The following is an 18389-nucleotide window of genomic DNA, read 5'->3' on the forward strand; positions in this document are numbered from 1 at the left end:
AACTAGCATGTTGGATATTTAGCTTGGTAATTAGCTAGAGGATTAAAATGGTCACTTAGATAACTCCTCTCTTGAAATAAATAATAAAAATAGTATTTCTGTACAATAGTAGAAGAAACTTCCTTCCAAGCCCATGCAGGGGAGTTCATGATGGCTGTGTGAGAGCATTATAACCAGAGAAAAAATCAAATACCTGAAGTAGCCTATGACATAAGTTTAAATATTACAGTATGATGACCCCCCCGCCATACTCTCAGAAAATACTGTGGGAAACACTGATTGATATCAGTTTAATACATCACATGTTTTGTGTAAAACTGTAGTTACTGTGTTTGTGGAGGTGTGTTTGTGCCTGTCTGTTTGAAGAAGAGACAGCTGATGACCAGTGAGAAAAGAGTCAGCATTAACACTGGTCTCTTCTGTCCCTCTCCATTTTGTCCTCTCCAGCTCTCTGTGATCCAGAAACTTAATTTCTGTATAGTTTTCTCTCTGCAAACAAGTTTTATGGAGAAACACAGTGCCATTCTATGCACCGTGCTGCCCAATTAATTCACATGTTACTAAATGAATGAGAGTTTTTGTGTTTGCCGTACACCATAACTCACAGTAGTGCATAATATCAACAACACCGTGTATATTGCTGTACATAAGCCCATATTGTACTCTGCTGTTTCCACATTTTTTTCTGAATGGAGGTTACTATTGACGAATTCCACTTGAGGTTGGCGTCATGTGTAGCCAGTGATATTTCCTTGACGTAATATGTTAAAGAAATAGCAATCATGGTGAAATGATGTGTCTATGTTATTGTGGGCTGAGTTGAGTGTAGACACATGTTTGGTGCCATGTGAATGGCTATGTTTCATAGTGTTGTTGCAGTGTGAAGTGGGTGAAGCAGCTCCACCCAGGGGAAACCACCACAGCTGTGGCGTCGAGCCAACAACACGATCATAAATTTTTCTATGACCTTGAATATCAACTGACAGTTCACATGTTCTTTCTATACAGAAATAAGAGGTTTAAGACTCAGCCTGTATATTGACCCTTTAAAAACTCCCATTAAAGATCAGCTGAAGGGGATTTACATGTGCTCAGTCTGGGTATCTGGCACAGCCTCAACAATTGATTGGTAAGTTAATCATTAATGAAAATAATCAGTAGTTGCAGGCCTCATATGCATTGTACAAGCATATAATTATTATTTTTTTGAATAAATACCTACCTCTTTGTGAAATAGTGGTAAATCCATCATTATCTTTATCTACCGTTTTCAGACTTGACTTGCACTTGTACTTCCAAGCCCCATTGAACTGCAAATCCGAAAATGCATTCAGCACCACATGCATTCTGTGAAAATCAAAACAAGAAACCCTCCTCCTCTGCATTTGTTTAGGCCCTGCAGCCAAAGTCAGCGGAAGGTTGTTGGCTTAACTCTTTCATCCCCGGCAGAGTTCTGCGTCTTTGAAAAACACTGCAGAACGTTAAAGACGGTCTCCAGCCAATAACCCTGCAGAGACCACAGAGGGGGGATATTATTTCCATACAGAACGTCGGCTCTAATTCACGTGGGAATCTTTTAGTGCCTTAAATTGTGGAACCCACATCAGAATGTAGCCTCCATTAAAATGCTTTCCGACCTCAAGGGAGCCACCTTTTATTCCATGCTGATCTCTTCTGTTTAAACCTTCTAGACCTGCAGCAATGCTATATCACCTTTACCCTTGAGTGCCCCAGAGAGACCTATATAGGCTACTGTGTGTGTGCCAGTGTGCACATTGTGTGTGTAGTGGTGTGTGTTAACCCTTATGGACTCAAGGGGCTACTGTATACGGTATTTTTCAACAGTTAGGCTCCTCCATAGAAGATGGATTAACCCTTTTAACTTGTTTCCCTTCGGCTCTCATGGCCAAACAGCTTTTCTGTGTCTGTGTGTGTTCGTGTGTGTGTGTGGTGCTGACTCTAGTCCAGATTGATGGATTTCTCTCCCATGACTATATGGTTTAAAATTGTTGCCTCTAGTCGTATGTCATATGAAGACGGTGGGAATTGTTTGGTTGCTTGTAGCCAAATCTGAAACCGGAAAATGAACCGGATGCTTTGGTTGAATGTGTGTCTTGGTGTGTGTGTGTGTGTGTCCCCTCTGGTTTACAAGTCCTCGCATGTGTGTTTGCCGGTGTGTGTTGCCTGTCAGTTGCCTTTGTTGCGAAGAGAGCATTTGCCCCGCGGCCATTAGTGGTCACAAAAGAAAGTTGTTTGAGGTGATGGCTGTGTGTGTTCCTGTCTCTCACTTTCTTAAACACACGTGCTTGCCCGCACGCCCGACTCCACGCACACACACACACACACACACACACACACACACACACACACACACACACACACACACACACACACACACACACACATTTTCAATTAAACTTTCTTTTTTTTCTCTTTTACTGTGTGGCATGACCATGCAGAGGAGAGGAAGAAATGAAGAACACTCTTTGTTGACGCCAGTAGATCACCCTGACACCTTACACATGCACACTCTCACACACACTTGCACGCACACCTCTACATAATGCAGATCAGAAGAGGTGTTATGGGGGCAAGACCGAGGCAGAGAGCGACTTGTCGAGGAGGGATGGATGGAGAGAGAGATGCAGGGCGATCGGGCGAGAAGGGACGGATAAACGGAGGTGGAAAAGAACAGGGAGGGGATATCGATGTTTGCTCAGTTACTGTAGCGGCTGGATGGAGCCGGAGAAAAAGAGCGAGAAAGTAGAAAAAGGCAGAATAAAGGGTTATTGACGTGTGCTGAGCTGCGGGCAATTTAGGCAGATCAGGAGGGAGAGAGTGAGTGAGCGGGAGAGAGTGAGAGGGAGGGAGGGAGGTGTTATCTTTTCTCCTGTGTGGATCAATCAGATGATGTAGTGATAAGACTGTGGATTACACCACCATTTACACACTCTCCAAGTATGTGTGTGTCTGTGCTTACTCACACATGCGTCGGAGGACTCTGGTTGACACACACTGACGGCCATTCAGTTCCACACTTAAGCACAAAAACAAAGACACACACACACACAGACACACACACACACACACACACACACACACACACACACACACACACACTTGCACTATAGCTATCACTTCTCTGTTATAGTGATGAGTAGTCATTTTTTCATATTGATTAGTAGGCCTTTATTTATCACGTTAACACGTTTATTTACTGATACATTCTTCAGTCTACAAGATGTCTTACAATTTTATAATTTTTTTTTTAATTGTTTATTGTCTTGATAATGATCAAAACCCCAAGGCCATTATAGGTGCAATATGTAGGAATTATGGGGGGCACCCTATCACTAAAGTAACTGCTAACTGCTGCTAGTGATTGCTACCCATAGCTGGTAAGCTCAGATAAAAGTCCAGCTAGCTGTTCGGCCTGGTGTTTACATCGCTAGCACAGCAGCTGCGGACCAGGACATGATAGGTCTAGCTGGTTATCATGTTAACTTTAGTAGATACCTCTGCAATACAATACCATAGACATCATAATGTCAATTTTATGTCAGTCATTGATTTCATTAAGAAACTTATCATTTCAATCCCTAACCCTCTGTTCAGTACATGCACCTAATTCTTCTATAAACCAACAGAAGAGACAGCACTGATTTTCGATTGATTCTGAAACTGTGCACAAAGGTACGAAATGTAATACTTTAACAAACCGTTCATTGTCTACATCACTTTAAAACTACTTCATAGGCAACTGCTTGTACTCCGTGAGGGAGTGTGTGTTTGCGTGTGTGTGGTGGCTGGTTAAAGCATCATATGGGTCAATGAGTTGCCTGGGGCGATGGTCCCCTCGTGACACAGGAATGCTCCAGATATTGTCACATGGTCACCAGCATTACCGCCGTGACTGAACACTTCACAATATGCTGAAGTTTTCTGCACGGTGGGACTCAGTTAGGGATAAAGGAGGGTGTTTTTGTGAATGGCTCATGTTTGAATAGGCTGCTGAACAAGTTGCGTAATCAAATAAACGCACTGAAGTTAGAGGACGCACCTATAGCCCCGTGTCTGTGCTCCCGCTGTGATGTGGAAACGAGTCACAAGTGGACTTTTTGACAGCTTTGCTGCTTTGAAGGGACGCTTTGAGGGACTGCCTTGGAAATTGCTATAGCTTGATGTGTTGAGCTTGATCCGGGCCCCCGGACCTTTGTAATGTTTCATTCCTCACTCTCTCATAGTCCTTCTTCTCTTCAAAAATATACGCTTCAATACAAAACAGGGAGATTATTTAAATTGTACTTTGTGAAGTTGTGGTTTTACTGAATCATAAAAAATATACATGTGCAATCGTCTTAGTTGCACAATACACACACCCAACCTCATGTAAGACTCAAAATGAATACATTAGAAGACATCCTCAGTCACAGAATTGATTGCTGAACCGTTTTTTTCCTTTCTCCTTCCTCCAGCCGCTGCAGATAGACGATAACTTCTGCGGCCAGGACTTCAACCAGCCTCTGGGGGGAACCAGCACAATCGAGGGCATCCCTCTCTTCATCGACAAAGATGATGGCATGACCTCGGTGGCGGCGTACGACTACCGTGGTAACACCGTGGCTTTTGTTGGCACAAGGAATGGCAAACTGAAGAAGGTAGGAATGATTTTATATTTCATTTTGGGCTTTTTTTATATTAATGGAAGAAATGTCAGTTGTCTTTTTTTGGTTGATCTTGAGTGTTTAGTTGAAAAGAAATACTTTTTATTTTAGGGACATTTAGATAAAGAGATGCAACTCATTACTGACATTTTTCTCTGTTTAAGCTGGTGATTAGCTTCTCAGCTAATATTGTTGGTTGTTCCCTTTTTGAACCAAAATCCTGCAGCAAATTTCTTGTGCATTGTCACAAAAAAGCACCTCCCTGGCACTTTTTTTCCTACACCCAGATTAAAAGCTGAGGACTCAATTTTTCTCTCGCTTGTGGCCATTTCCAGCAGGGCATTCAAGTGCCTTTAGAACCTGTTCATTTAACAAGCAATTTAAAGCAAGTCTGTGGCCACTCCCTCATCGATTGTCATGGTGGTCACGTCAGACATAAAATGTTACTGCTGTGTCCCAACGCCTCGCCTCTAATTTTAAGAGCTTGCTTTCAATCAATCCAACAGCTATGACTGCCGAATGGCTTTTCTTTCCTGGTCAGCTGTGGAGTGGAGATTAATTCTGGTGGGTAGATAAGAGGATAGAACTGAGGGATGGAGAGGTGATGGATGGATCGAGTTTTTAACTTTCTGTGCTCTGTCTGACTTTCAGTTTAACTCTGCTTGGTGAAACTTTTATTTCAGTGAGCAGTTTAGAAGTGGATGTCCTGAAGATTTTGGTTGTTTTGCAGGGTTTTTTTCTCAACGTCAGATGCAAACTCTGGCTACACTGATTCAGCTGTTGTGTACTTTGGTTGAGGAATGAGAAAGAGGTGGACAGTTTGGTTAAACATATTTTGGTTGTCATGGATATAACTTTTGTTGTGATTGCATGTTAGGTGTACACTCTTCAACATGCCATCATTACAAATGTAGCTGTGTAATGTGCTTGTGTGCAGCCTGGGTGTTACTATGTGTCACGTCTTTGTGTGTGTGTGTGTGTGTGTGTGTGTGTGTGTGTGTGTGTATCCAGTCTATGGAGGACAGAGCTCTCGGGGTAAATGGTAGCTCATTGGAATTCACCCCGTTTCCCTCCGCACTGCTCAAGACCTGTCATCCATTCAATATTATGAATGTATAATCAGCCTGTGTATTTGTGCTTTTAATGTGTGTTTGTGTATGCACGCCGTGTCTGTGTGTTTGTCACTCACAGTACGCATAATAATGCGCACGCTTGTAATGGCATGGATTTGTGTGTATGAGTGTGTGTGTGTGTGTGCGCGTGTATGCGTGTGTGTGTGTGTGTGTGTGTTTATGAGGGAGTGAGAGACAACAAACAATACAATGTTGACTAAGATTCAGCACTGTGCATTTGTCAAAGTGACAACCATTCACTTAGCTTGGCAGTGGTCCCTTTATTTATTTAGCTATCGTCACGTCTTCTCCTCTGTGCTGGTATGCACTCCGCTTGAGGTGTGTGTGTGTGTGTGGAACATCACCTGGGAAAGCCATGTGACATTATGTTGTTTTTGCTTTTTGTGTGTGCGTGTGTGTGTGTTTGTGTGTGTGTGTGTGTGTGAGAGAGGAACAACAGAGCCAAAAAGACTGCAGTTCTTTTGGCTGCCTTCTGTTTCAGACAGAAAATCCCCCAAAACAACAAGAAATCTGGTCTTGGATGATATTCAATTTGCATAGAAGGAACAATATCTAAAAACCTGACATTGGAGCATTCACACAGCAGACTCACAGGCAGCAGTGCCAGTTTGAGTTCTTCTGTGAAAAAAACACTCAAAGAAAAAAAAAATGACAGTAAGAGAGAAAGGGAGAAATAAAGGCAAAGTAATAGAGAGATGAAGAAAAACGTGAAAAGAGCAACTGAATTAATGGCGTGTAGAAATGGATTCTTTCTGTCAGATTTGGCATGCGCTCGTCCTCTTGTGCTCTGTGTTTTGTGGGTCAGTGTTACTGTTAGGGCTAACAATTATTTTCATTGTCGGTTATTCATGATTAACCGTTTAGTGTATAAATTGTCAAAACGTGCTTTCCCAGAGCCCAAAATGACATCAGAGTCCAATTGACTTTTTCTTGTGTAACCAACAGTGCAATACCCAAATGCTCTTCATCAACTATCATATATGACAAAGAAAAGCAGCAAACGCTTACATTTAAAAAGCTAGAACCTGCAATTGATCGACACATTTTATGAAAATGGTCGCCTGTTACTTGTCTTGCGATTGATGAATTGGTTGACAATGCATGCAGCTCTTTGTGTGTTTGAGTCATTGGCATGTGCTTTCTACAGGAGGGTGTTTGTAGCTTCCGACAGTTTTGTAAGAGTGCATGCAGACCATGATGCCAAGACAGAGCGCGTTCCTATTCTTACACTTTCCTCTGGAGAGCACTAGTGTTGAATGCTGTTTATATAGCCATGCCTGAGGATGTGGAAGGGCGAGACAGCTAGAAACAGGGAGAATACTGATGGGGCGTGCGATGGCGTTAGAAGCATTCAGTTATCAAGTGTGCTTTTCTGTCTTCGTTCGAGAGTAAGAGGGGACGGAGTGACAGAATATGAAACAATCCAAAGGGCTGTGCTTCAAAGATAATTGCAAAACTTTTTTGTTATGAAGGCTTTTTCGATAAAAATAAACAGCCAGTTTGTTCCAAAGGGATCTTCTTGACTAGGTTAATGGAAGCTGTTTCTTTTTTAAGTAACATTATTTTACCTGAAGCATCTCTTCATTCTTCATCTGGCTGAACTTAAAGGTCTTTGATATCTTGTGTTATCTACACTCAGAGTCTATTTTTAGCCCGCTCTATTGCCCAAGGTTGTCCTGAGCAACAAGACGGTGGCACAAACAACATGTTTAATGCACTAATGAAGTCCCTCTGTGCTCTATTGGCCACACACAAACTCTCTCTCTCTCTCTCTCTCTCTCACTCTCACTCACACTCACACACTCACACTCACACACACACACACACACGCACACACACACACACACAGGGGAAGCTTTTACTAATGAGTCCTGGTTTGATGGGACAACGATAGGAGAGGATACAGAGAGTGGAAGAAAGACAGATAGAAAGATGAAGCAGATAGAGGGGAGGCGGAGGAGAGAAGGAAGTGATGAACAGAGGTGATGTCCACTGGTGTGATTAACTCATTCCAGCGGTCATCTGGACCCCGCTGCGGTCAAGGACACACCGCCAGACTGGCCATCCGCTGCACTCAATGTTTAGGATAAAATGCCTTCATTCCCTTTGACTGTTTCATTATTTCTGCCTGTCATTGGTCACCGTGTGCCTCTGTTCATCTGTCAGCAGGCCAACCTCACATTTACTGTACCGTATCTCACCCTCACTCTCCGTTTTGTAATGTATTCTGTCTGAAGACACCCTGCATATGCAGCAAAGCAGTGAGCAGATGGACATTGTGTGAAACTCTGGTGGTTTGGAGCAATTCTCTCGGCCACTTCTGCACTTTAAGGCACTGTTGAGCTTTGACAATGAAGGGGCATCCACTGTGACCCACACACACACTCACACTCACACAATCTCAATAGGTGGCCCAAGGACCACGGACAAAAGAGAGGATCCTGGTCGATAATCCAATACCTATTATAAGTGCTTGTTTTTGATACTGCACATACATTTACACATTTACACACACACACACACACACACACACACACACACACACACACACACACACACACACACACACACACGCGCGTGTTAGGATTCCTCAGCTGCTCCCGCCATTGGGGGCCGACTCGGGCCATCTGCCTTGTGTGCAAGGCCAGTGTGCCAGGTGGTAGGTGCCCCCAGCAGCGCCCAGTGTGTGCTCATTGTGGCCCTGCCAGCCTCAGGTGGGCGAGGTGGGGAGGTGCTACCCAGGGCCCATTCATCTGATCCAGGCATCAATGAGGCAAAACTTCTAACAACTCAGAACTAATGACAATGTGGATTGGCTATTGATATTTTTTGAACTATTATTTTGTTTCTCTTATAAGTTCTGTACAATCTGTCTTTGTGGTTTTTGTAATATAAGTTTGTAATTGGCCCAAAAAGTTGACATCATGCAAACTTTTGTACCTCACATTGAATATATTACAAAGCAGTTATGTTGTTGAAGAAAGTGAAAATAAAAAGTAAAAAAAAAAACAGCTGGGAAGGTCACAAAACAAGACTAGTTCTTAAGGCTAATTTAACAAAAAAAAAGCAAAACCATTGTTCAAATACAAATTAATAAGAAGTTTGCGGATTAAATTCCAATAACATGGGTAGCAGAGTGCCTGTGTAGCATGTATATCTTGGAACCAGAAGATAATGATTGACCTCTGCACAAGCCAAAGTGTTTCCATAAACTGATTAGTATTGGTTCTGTGTTGAGTTGTCCTTGAGAAAGAGCGTGAACCCCTATCAGTTCTGTCATAGTAAACGATGAGAGGATGACGACATCAGCCAATCGGCTGCAATCTAAACATCAGTTTCCAGATGTGTTCGGATATGTGAAAGCTCTTACAGACAGTATCGCTAGTTAGTTTAAAGAAAAGTGGCATTGGCACTGAATTTTGTAAGTTTATTCGCTGGTTTTATTGGATCAAAACCTGCTGACACCTATTATTAAAGATGCTCAATAGGAAAAAGTGCTGCCTATCCATGCTATGTGTGCTGGAGAATTGAGCTTTACCAAAACTGGAATGATCCCATGAAGCTAAAAGATACCTTTAAATAACAATTGAACCTCCATAAAATAAACTAATCTGAAAAGTATAATAATAAACTTGCTTCAGCTCATTGAAATCTTGATTCCCTGCGAAAAATACATCTGTGTTCTACAATGTGTGCATTCCGTGCTGCTCAATCATGCCTTTTTGGCGTTAAAAACAGAATAGAAGTGAATAGAAAAGATGTGTCTGCTGTGAAATAATCATCCATCATTTACAAAAACCGGGGTTTGTTTTTTGGAATGTTTTGGTGAAAGTTCGATCTGTTTTTATAGTAAATGCGGTCACGTGACATCGTAGAGGTTAATAACAAGTGACGGGTTGTCGTTTCTATGTGTATATTGCTGTATGAAGTCACTGATGTATTCCACTGGGACTGCTGGTGTCACCATCAAGAGACCGTGTCACAGCCTAATTGACTGATGATTGTTATTCTACTGGTGCATAATGCTGCCCTGTCAAACTCCCCCGTGTGTGTGTTTGTGAAAGAGAGGGAGCACGTGTGTCTGTGGTTTGCATTTAAATGTCAGTGTCCACCTCCCAGGGTTTACAGTGAGGGCCTCCACCCAAAACAGAATAAATAAACACACTGTGTAACCACACCAGTAACATTTGACCAGTAGATGTAGAAGGGGAGGATTGATGGTGTGTGTGTGTGTGTGTGTGTGTGTGTGTGTGGTTTGTGTCATCATTTGGCTCAACCAGCCGAGCCACGAGTTGTTTGGCCCAGGCAACGGCACAGAGGCTGGCTTTGTGCAGGCGTTTGGTAGCTCTCGGTCATTAGTTCACACAACTGCGCACACACACACACACACACCCACACACACACACACACACACACACAGATTCTGAACGGATGAGAAAGAGACGGAAGAAATGGAGATGCGGAGACAGATGAAAGGGATCAGATACGGTAGAGGGGAGAGAAGTTCAGACCGAGGAGCTCAAGACAAAAACAGATAATTTACACTTTGCATTTAACACTGGGTTTTTTCCACTTAATTTAGCTCTTTCCCAGAGCGCCATCAGTCATCCAATCTTATCAGGAATGTTCCCAAATTAACAGCAAAATGTGTCATTTTCTGCAACGGTCTCTCCTCTCTCCTGACGGCACAGATTTTAAATGGCGTTTTCCAATTACATACAGCCCAGTTAAGCCATAATGTGAGTGTGACAAGCCATGCATATACAGTATATCTTCCTCACCATAAGAACCCTCCCTTAGCACGCATCCTAGCATGAAATCAGCTCGATAAATGAACTAGCTTCCTGTACCGGATGGAGACGTATGGTGTCTTGCCTGTATTATCCTACTTCAGGCTACCACCGGTGGATTTATGTGGGAAACACTTCATTTTTGTCAGGTTTTGAGAATGAACGTGTCTCTGTATGCGTGTGCACACTCAAGTGCGCTGATATCAATTACCGCTCATCATCGCCAGCCCGAGACTTTCTCCCATCTGTCATCATGTCCTCCTGCGTGGCCACACTCAACCTAACAAAGCACACACAACATCTCCCTGTGGATATGCTCTCCCACACAGACACACATACTTGTACACAAAGACAGCCTCGGAGGCAGAATTTCACACAGTCAATATAAGATGTGTGACTTCAGGCTGTCGGGGACTGCTACTCTGAGAAACAGTCATATAGATTGTTGGATATTATGAAGTTAAACAAGGTCTAAAAGTCATCCATAACTCCCACTCTAACTAAGATAGCCACTGTAAAACCACAGTAATGAATCAGTAAAAGGAATCATCCTATTTTTCCTCGTCGCCCGGCTGCATCTCATTTTCTCCGTTTCATCTGCTGCTTACATATTCTCTTTCCGCTCTGTCTTTCTGTCTCTGTCTGTGATCAAAGATCCCTCTCCCTGATAATAGTTGAGCGTTGTGTGTGCATGCGTCGAGTCGAGATGTAGCAATGGCAATTTTTCTCTAATCATCTTCTCTCATTAAAGAGAAGGACCACGCACACTCGTGGAGAGTATAGACATCGGAGTGTACATACATGTTAGAAGTTTCCATGTAAGTGTATGTGCACGACCAGGCACATCCACACACACTTTGACTCCGTGGTAAATGGGCTAAATCACTTTACATTGTAAGAGTAGACAGTAATGAGAGGTCTTCTTAAAAGACTTAATGCCACCCCCACCCCACACCCACACACACACACACACACATACACACACACCCACACAGACACACACACACACACACACACACACACACACACACACATACACATATACAGCATACACATACACACACTTGTGAATCCACCCACGCTGTCTCATTAAACCAGTGTCTTCAACTCAACACCTTTATCCTGCAAGAACCTCATCTGGCATAATGATCCCCATTTCCTACCCTTCTCCCAAGCACCAGTGACCTTAACAGACACTATGAATTATTGCAAGTTTATCAAATCTTAACAAATATCTCATATAAATTCAGTGCCTGCCATTACTCACTCATTTCACCACCGTGGTGCGAAATGTTCAAAGCTAATCACTTGTAAAGAGCAGGATAAGTTACAGTGAGCTCGGATGTTAGCTAATGCCATTGATGAGAACAGTTCAGTCCTTGATAATCTCGGCGCTAATGCACTTCAGCCCAGTCCAACAGCGTGTGACTGCGCTCATTCACTACCTCTGCATCCCCCCCACATCCTAATTCACTGCTACCAGGGGTTAATGAGGCAAAGTGAGGAGTAGATGAGAGAGAAGGAGAGAAAAGCCGGGAGAAAGGGAGACAGAAGGGGGGAAAAAAGAAAAGAGCAAGGGAGATGAATAATAAATGCACCATGCTAGAATCCATTTTTAAGGGAAGATTAGAAGAGTCTGGATGCAAGCTGGGATGCTCACATGATCCAAGTGAGAGGACTAGGCTAGCCCTGTTTCTAGGTCATCTGCTTCAGACATCTCGGGGTAGAACATCAAAGAATCCCTGCTTTTTTAGGCATATATGTCCGGAAAGTTACATACCTTTTACTTTTTAAGCGTTTCTGTTGATTTTGGCAAGTGTTCTATGAGGCCATATAGAGAATTATGCAAATTAAAGGGACTCTCCTCTTATCTGTAGAGCAGGTAAGAGTTCGTTTTTTTTTTCAGTTATGGAATAAACACTTAATTCTGAGTTTGTATTATCACCTCATTGATATCGTAAATATTCAAAGTGTAAATAAAAATGTGGTCATTTGTCATTGATTTTGACATTATTTGTGCATGTAGATTGGGAAGTTGAGGGCAGAGGAGGGGTTTTAGTGTCCTGGCACAGCTCTGTCCATGCCAAATGATACAGCCAGCGGCACACCTGGTAGATGGCGCGGTGCCAAAGCTCCACGGGCACAGTCACTTCTGGCAAGACACACAAGCGCACACACATGCACACACGTATACTGACACCAGAAGGGATGTCATATCTCAAGCTAACAAGCCAAAAATGAGCACATTCATGCAGGTATATAAAAACCTGGACGCACACTGTGGCACGTTGGATGGCTGCACCGTGTCCAGAGGGTTCGGCATGAGTGGCACAGCGGGCACCGATCACCTTTGGCTCGCAGTGGCTGTAGCTCACAAAGAGACACGCCACACACACACACAAACACACATGCTCGCACAACGTCTCACGTGCTCATTTCCTTGCAATTAAGCCCAGCATCCCCGCAGTATACACCTTGGCTTGGAAGAGGCAGTCCTCAGATGGCTGTGCAGCTCTCCACAAGCCCTTAACGACAACACATGGAGGCTGCACAACCCTTCAGCCATCATGTGGCAGGAATAATCAACCGTTTATAGAGAGATACACGTGCATAGAGGACTGACAAATAAAGGACAAAGGTACTTTGGTGGGTCCCTTAAATCTGTGTACATAACAGGATGGTGGGGGCTGCTTCATCTCCATTACACTAAATGACGAGTGTAAATGGGTGTAAATATGTGAGTTACTATCAAATCAGCTAATCTACTGTGAAGAATGCAGACAGCATACACACACACATGCACGCACACTCTCCTATGGGAAGCGACTGTGGCGCTCTTATCAGATTACCCATTGCCAAGCTAATAGATTTTTAATAGATTGTTTTTGATTAGTTCCTCTGGTTTAGTGACGTTAAGATGATTAACGTTTGTGCATACAGAAACAAACACACATTTGTGTTCACCCGGACTGGCATACATTTGCGAACAGTGTTTTATTATAAAAAATGCGATTACTGGAATTCTTTGCAATTTGTTTTCTTGTGTGTGCCACCACGTGGCTCTCATATGCTTTGGGAGCATTTCAGGGCCACGATGTGAGCCAGGCATAGAGTTCGCTCTCTGTTTGTCTCTCTCATACACTCACTGAAATACCCTTGAGGTACACACACACACACACACACACACACACACACACACACACGCGCGCACAAACAAACATATCCAAATTCAACAGCTCCCCACGTTCTTGCTTCTCACACAGCATGGTGGCGTCTCCCGCCATCTAACTAATTACCCCCCTCCTCCCCCGCGTTCCCCGGAGTGAAAAGCCTCAGCCTGAAGCCTCTTCACAATGTTAGCTGGCTTGGTAACTTGCCCCCGGCCTGCCTGTTTTTAGCCTGCTTGCCTCCTGACCACTGCTGGCCATATTGCAGTGACCCTATGGCTAATCCTGTTAGCATAAGAGTTGGTGATAGCCAAGCGGAAAGCCAAACCCCCATGCTGGTCTAATGCCCTCTGGGTAATCTTAAAGCGTAACAGTTGGCTAAAGTGAACTTACTTCAATGTCTTTGGCTCGTTTTTTTAATAGTTGTTGTGTGCAGGGCAGTGAATCCACTTTAATTACAGAGTTAAGATTTCATTAAGTGCTAATTAAGATGAGCAACAGTTGTAGCAGCACCGGCTTAGGTTCTTGTTTTGAGTGTTAGCAGAGCTAGCACAGAAACAGCTAATGGCTCTATTATGGGTGCAGCTGACCTTGTGGCTTTACCATTTCCATCTGCTAAGCCCTTAAAAATGAAGAATTAGGCATTTAAGTGGAGGCTCACTGGGCACAGAGTGTTATTCACTTTCTTGCAGAGGGATTTTTCTTTTTCACCGCCTCTCTCTCCTTCTATTTCCTCGCATTCCTCCTTCTCCTCACCCCATCCAGCGTCCAGGATACAGAGAGCTCATAGTCTCCTCTTCGTGGTAAAATATTTATCCATCCTTTCCTTTGGTTCAAATGTTTCAAACTGATGGAGTCTTTAATTAGTCATGTATGCATCTATCTCTCTTCTCCCTGTCTGTTTCTTGTTCCCCCTTCAGTTCTAGTCTTTTTCACACAGCCCCTCTTGTTTTTCTCTCTTTGATTTACTCACACCATTGCTACTCTCTTTCTGCTCTTCTCTTTTCTCCATGGAATTAGTCATTAGCTGACTGACTGAGCTGATTGCATCTATTCCCAAGGCTAGCATTTGTTTGTGCATCTTCTTTCTTTCTTTCTTTCCCTCCCACCTCCAGTCCTCTTTCTCTCCCACCCTCCCTTGCCTCCTACCCGCTCTCTCCCAACACAGTCTTTCTCTTTCTCCTCCCATCTTATTCTCACTTCACCTACCTTCTCCCAAAGCCCCCCGTGCTTCCTTTCGCCATCTTTTCCCATACAATGATTCTGGCCAGAAATGCTGGTTTGGGGTTGCTGAATTAGCACAACAAGGAGAACAGGCACTCCCAACAGTCTCCTCCATACCTTCTCCATAACATTAATTGCAGGGTGTCATTCTAAATTGGCTAACACCAATTAAGCCCTCATTATTATATTTAATTGGTCACTTAGCTTGGCTACTGTTTGAATGCAGAGTCCCCCTGGAAATGGTTTAGTTGGCCACCGACAGCACATGTGGCCATTTCGGAGATGGTTTCCTCCTCCCTCTGGGTTTTACAATGGCCTGGCCAGTTAGAGACACTGCCAAGAGCCAAGATGGAGGGGGGGTGGGGGTGGTGGAGGAGGAGGAGGAGGAGGAGGAGCAGCAAATGGAAGGAGCAGAGACTGTCTCCTCTGCCACCTCTCTCTTCAGCCATCCACACACCCCTCTCCTTCTCTGCTACCCTGTCCATGTGTTGCCGGTGGATTAAGCTAATTAAAGCACTGCAAACAGGGTCCCCAGAGAGAGGCTGCACACACACATACATTTTGACATGCACACACTCATTAATGAATGCAAGTACACAGGAGCACACAATAGGAAAAACAGGCAGGAAACATGAGAACGTACGGATACATACAACGACGTGCACCACGGAGCAGATATGCACAGTCACTAAGGAAACCATACATTACAGTGTTGGTCATTATATGCTTCTGTCAAAGAATGTTTATACTTTATGGACCACTTTGTTGCACTGTAACGAGCTAAAATCCCCTTCAGTGGATATCAATGGATTTCTGCGGAGATTGAATTATTTGTCATTAGCGAAGGCCTGAGTTTAAGTCAATGTAACCCCACCCGTTGTGCATTATATCCCACTAACTCTGCATCTTCTGTCCTTGAACGCTCCAAGCTTCAGCCTGAAGGCTCTTGGCTATGTGTTATCATCCATAAGAGCTGTGCGCTGTCTATTTATGGGTCACTGGCAGGGAAACAGTGGCCCAGAAATGGCACCAGACCCTTTAGCTTCAACCTTGGTTTGTGTGTTTTTATGGGCGTGTGCTTGTGATTGATAGATTTTAAGACTTGATTGCCAACCGATGTGGGAGCTTTCATGCCTTTAGTTGTGCTTTTCTCGAACAAGTCCTCACGAGTACCGCTTGTGACTACAATCTGAACCGTAGATGAGACACACCAAGAAACAGATGAAAGAACTACTCATCCGGTCATAGAAAAAGACAGGAAGAGAGGGAACACTGTGTCACTTGGTAGGAATTCCTTCCGGATGTTTCTGCTTTCAGGATATTGGCTGTGTCTCTGGAAAACTGCTTGCTTCCAGGGAAACCTATTAGATTACTGATAACCTTGGAATGGATAGGGCCAGCACAGAGGGTGTGTATAAGAGAGGGGAGGGTTGGAAAGCGATGGGTGTATGAGTTTGTGTTCTGCCTCTCATTCATCGGATCCTCCTGCAGTTCAATCAATGGCGAGTCTGACGTTAACACGACTATACGCTTGGCTTTCGTCATTACCTCTGACTATTATTTGTCCTCCTCGTGCCGGGGTGAGGGTATATGGCTTTCGACTGCACTGATGCCCCTCTGAGAGACCCGTTTTATTATTGTGCAGCGGATATCAGAGGGTTTTTAAGCACACAACAATAAACACGGTCACACTCGAGCACGCACAAGCACACACCCAATAATAAGGCTCCAATAACATAGGGGTCTTTACTCCAAGTTGTCTCCAAATCCCCCAGTGGCGGGCCTGCTCCTCGGTTGCCATGGCAACAGTAGTCAGGGCAGCCGCGGCTGGCGATAGTGAGGAAGAGGAGGGATGTGAGAGAGAGAGTGTGTGTGTGTGTGTGTGTGTATGTATGTATGCATGCGTGTGTGTGTGTGTGTCACAGAGAGCATTGATGTTTGCGGTGCAGTCAGGGGATTTGAACACAGTCACAACATTGAATCTGGGTTGCTGCAACGTTGCTGAACGCAACACGAGTTGCACACAGCAGTGGCACAGTGCTGGGAATGCAGTTTCAACTGGGGTTGGAAATAAGTGGGCTTGTAGGTCATGTTTACCCCTTTGTGTGTGTGGGTGTGTGTGTGGGGGTAAAGCGGGGCAGAGATAGACAGACGTGTGTGTGAGAGAGGGAGAGAGAGAGATGAAACTGCAGAGGCAGCACACGCGCTCATTAACTCCCTCGGCATGTTCGTTCTGTCTTGGTGTTTGTGCGCTTGCAGATGGGCTCTGTGTTTGCGAGGACATGCTCAGCCATGCACAACACAGTGGCTTACGAACTGGATTCAGTCTACACTCTCTATTGCTTTGTTATTACATCTGCTTACAACTACACTATAGAATGTAACTATAGGGAAAATCCATATACATGATGTAAATGTCTCTGCTTTGCAATAAGGCGGCGGGTATTCTGTAGTATTTTGAAATGCAAGAATAGTATGACCTAGGGACGGGAATCACAGAGTGACTCACATTGCAACACAATCATCATACATACATAACGATGCCTGTGTAACTGAAGACGAAGAAATACCCCTAAAAAAGCAAAAAGCAGGAATTTGTATTTCATTGCGTTGTTGTCTTGGCTTAGAGACTTATTTAAACACACACACACACACACACACACGCTGACAGCAACTTGCCCATGTCAACATGTGCTATTGTGCCAATTTAAGATAGCCAGAAAAAGGCTTCAATGCCTCACTATAATCTTCTCAAGCGGTGTAAATTAAGTTTACAGTAGTTTAGACCATGAGAGTCATGAAGTTTGACCCTTGTAAGTAAAAAAAACAGTAATGTTTGCCTGCGTGTTTGGATATTTGGCACAAAATAAAGAGAGCGTAAGCAAGCATATTGCCGTGTCAATATTTTGACCCACCCTGAGTATAACCATATGTAAACTGTGATTTATTCCCTACATTTTGGCTTCCTTTAACATTATTTGAATGCTGTCTTCACATTTCTTTACTCTGAGTCAATATATAGCCATTGCTTTTTGCTGTTCAGTTGACAGACCATTACCATGGCCAGAAAGATGTGGAAAGAATTGCAGAAATGGCATTGCATGGGGAATCTTTTCTCGCCTCTCTTCTCCATATATACAGTATGGAATAGTGCAGCAGACACCGGATGCACGGCAAATAGGCAGTTAGTGTCACGACTCCGATGGAAAATCCATAGTTTCATTACAGGCCCAGTGGTATGAATGTGGCCGGGAGGCGACCAAAGCTCTATCACGAGCCCTACGGGAGCCAAAATGGCTGCATTTAGTGATGCAGTGGAGTGAAGAGGAGGCGAGAGGGTCAAGGCTGCCGCTGGGGATGGAGTGTGTTAGAGAGAAGCAGCCAGATAAAGTTCATGTGCAGTAACTGGCA

At 43.9% G+C, this 18389-nt stretch overlaps 1 protein-coding gene across 4 annotated transcripts in view; it reads left to right on the forward strand.

The window, feature by feature from the left end:
- plxna1b (plexin A1b) overlaps positions 1-18389 on the forward strand; it is a 192615-nt gene that overhangs the window by 49683 nt on the left and 124543 nt on the right. For all 4 annotated transcript variants that reach the window (XM_030419453.1, XM_030419454.1, XM_030419455.1 and 1 more), the window contains exon 3: positions 4476-4658. In XM_030419453.1, coding sequence (XP_030275313.1) covers positions 4476-4658 — 183 coding nt within the window. The remainder of the gene's footprint in view (positions 1-4475; positions 4659-18389) is intronic.

Source organism: Sparus aurata, chromosome 6, assembly GCF_900880675.1.
Source record: "Sparus aurata chromosome 6, fSpaAur1.1, whole genome shotgun sequence".
Taxonomy (NCBI): domain Eukaryota; kingdom Metazoa; phylum Chordata; class Actinopteri; order Spariformes; family Sparidae; genus Sparus; species Sparus aurata.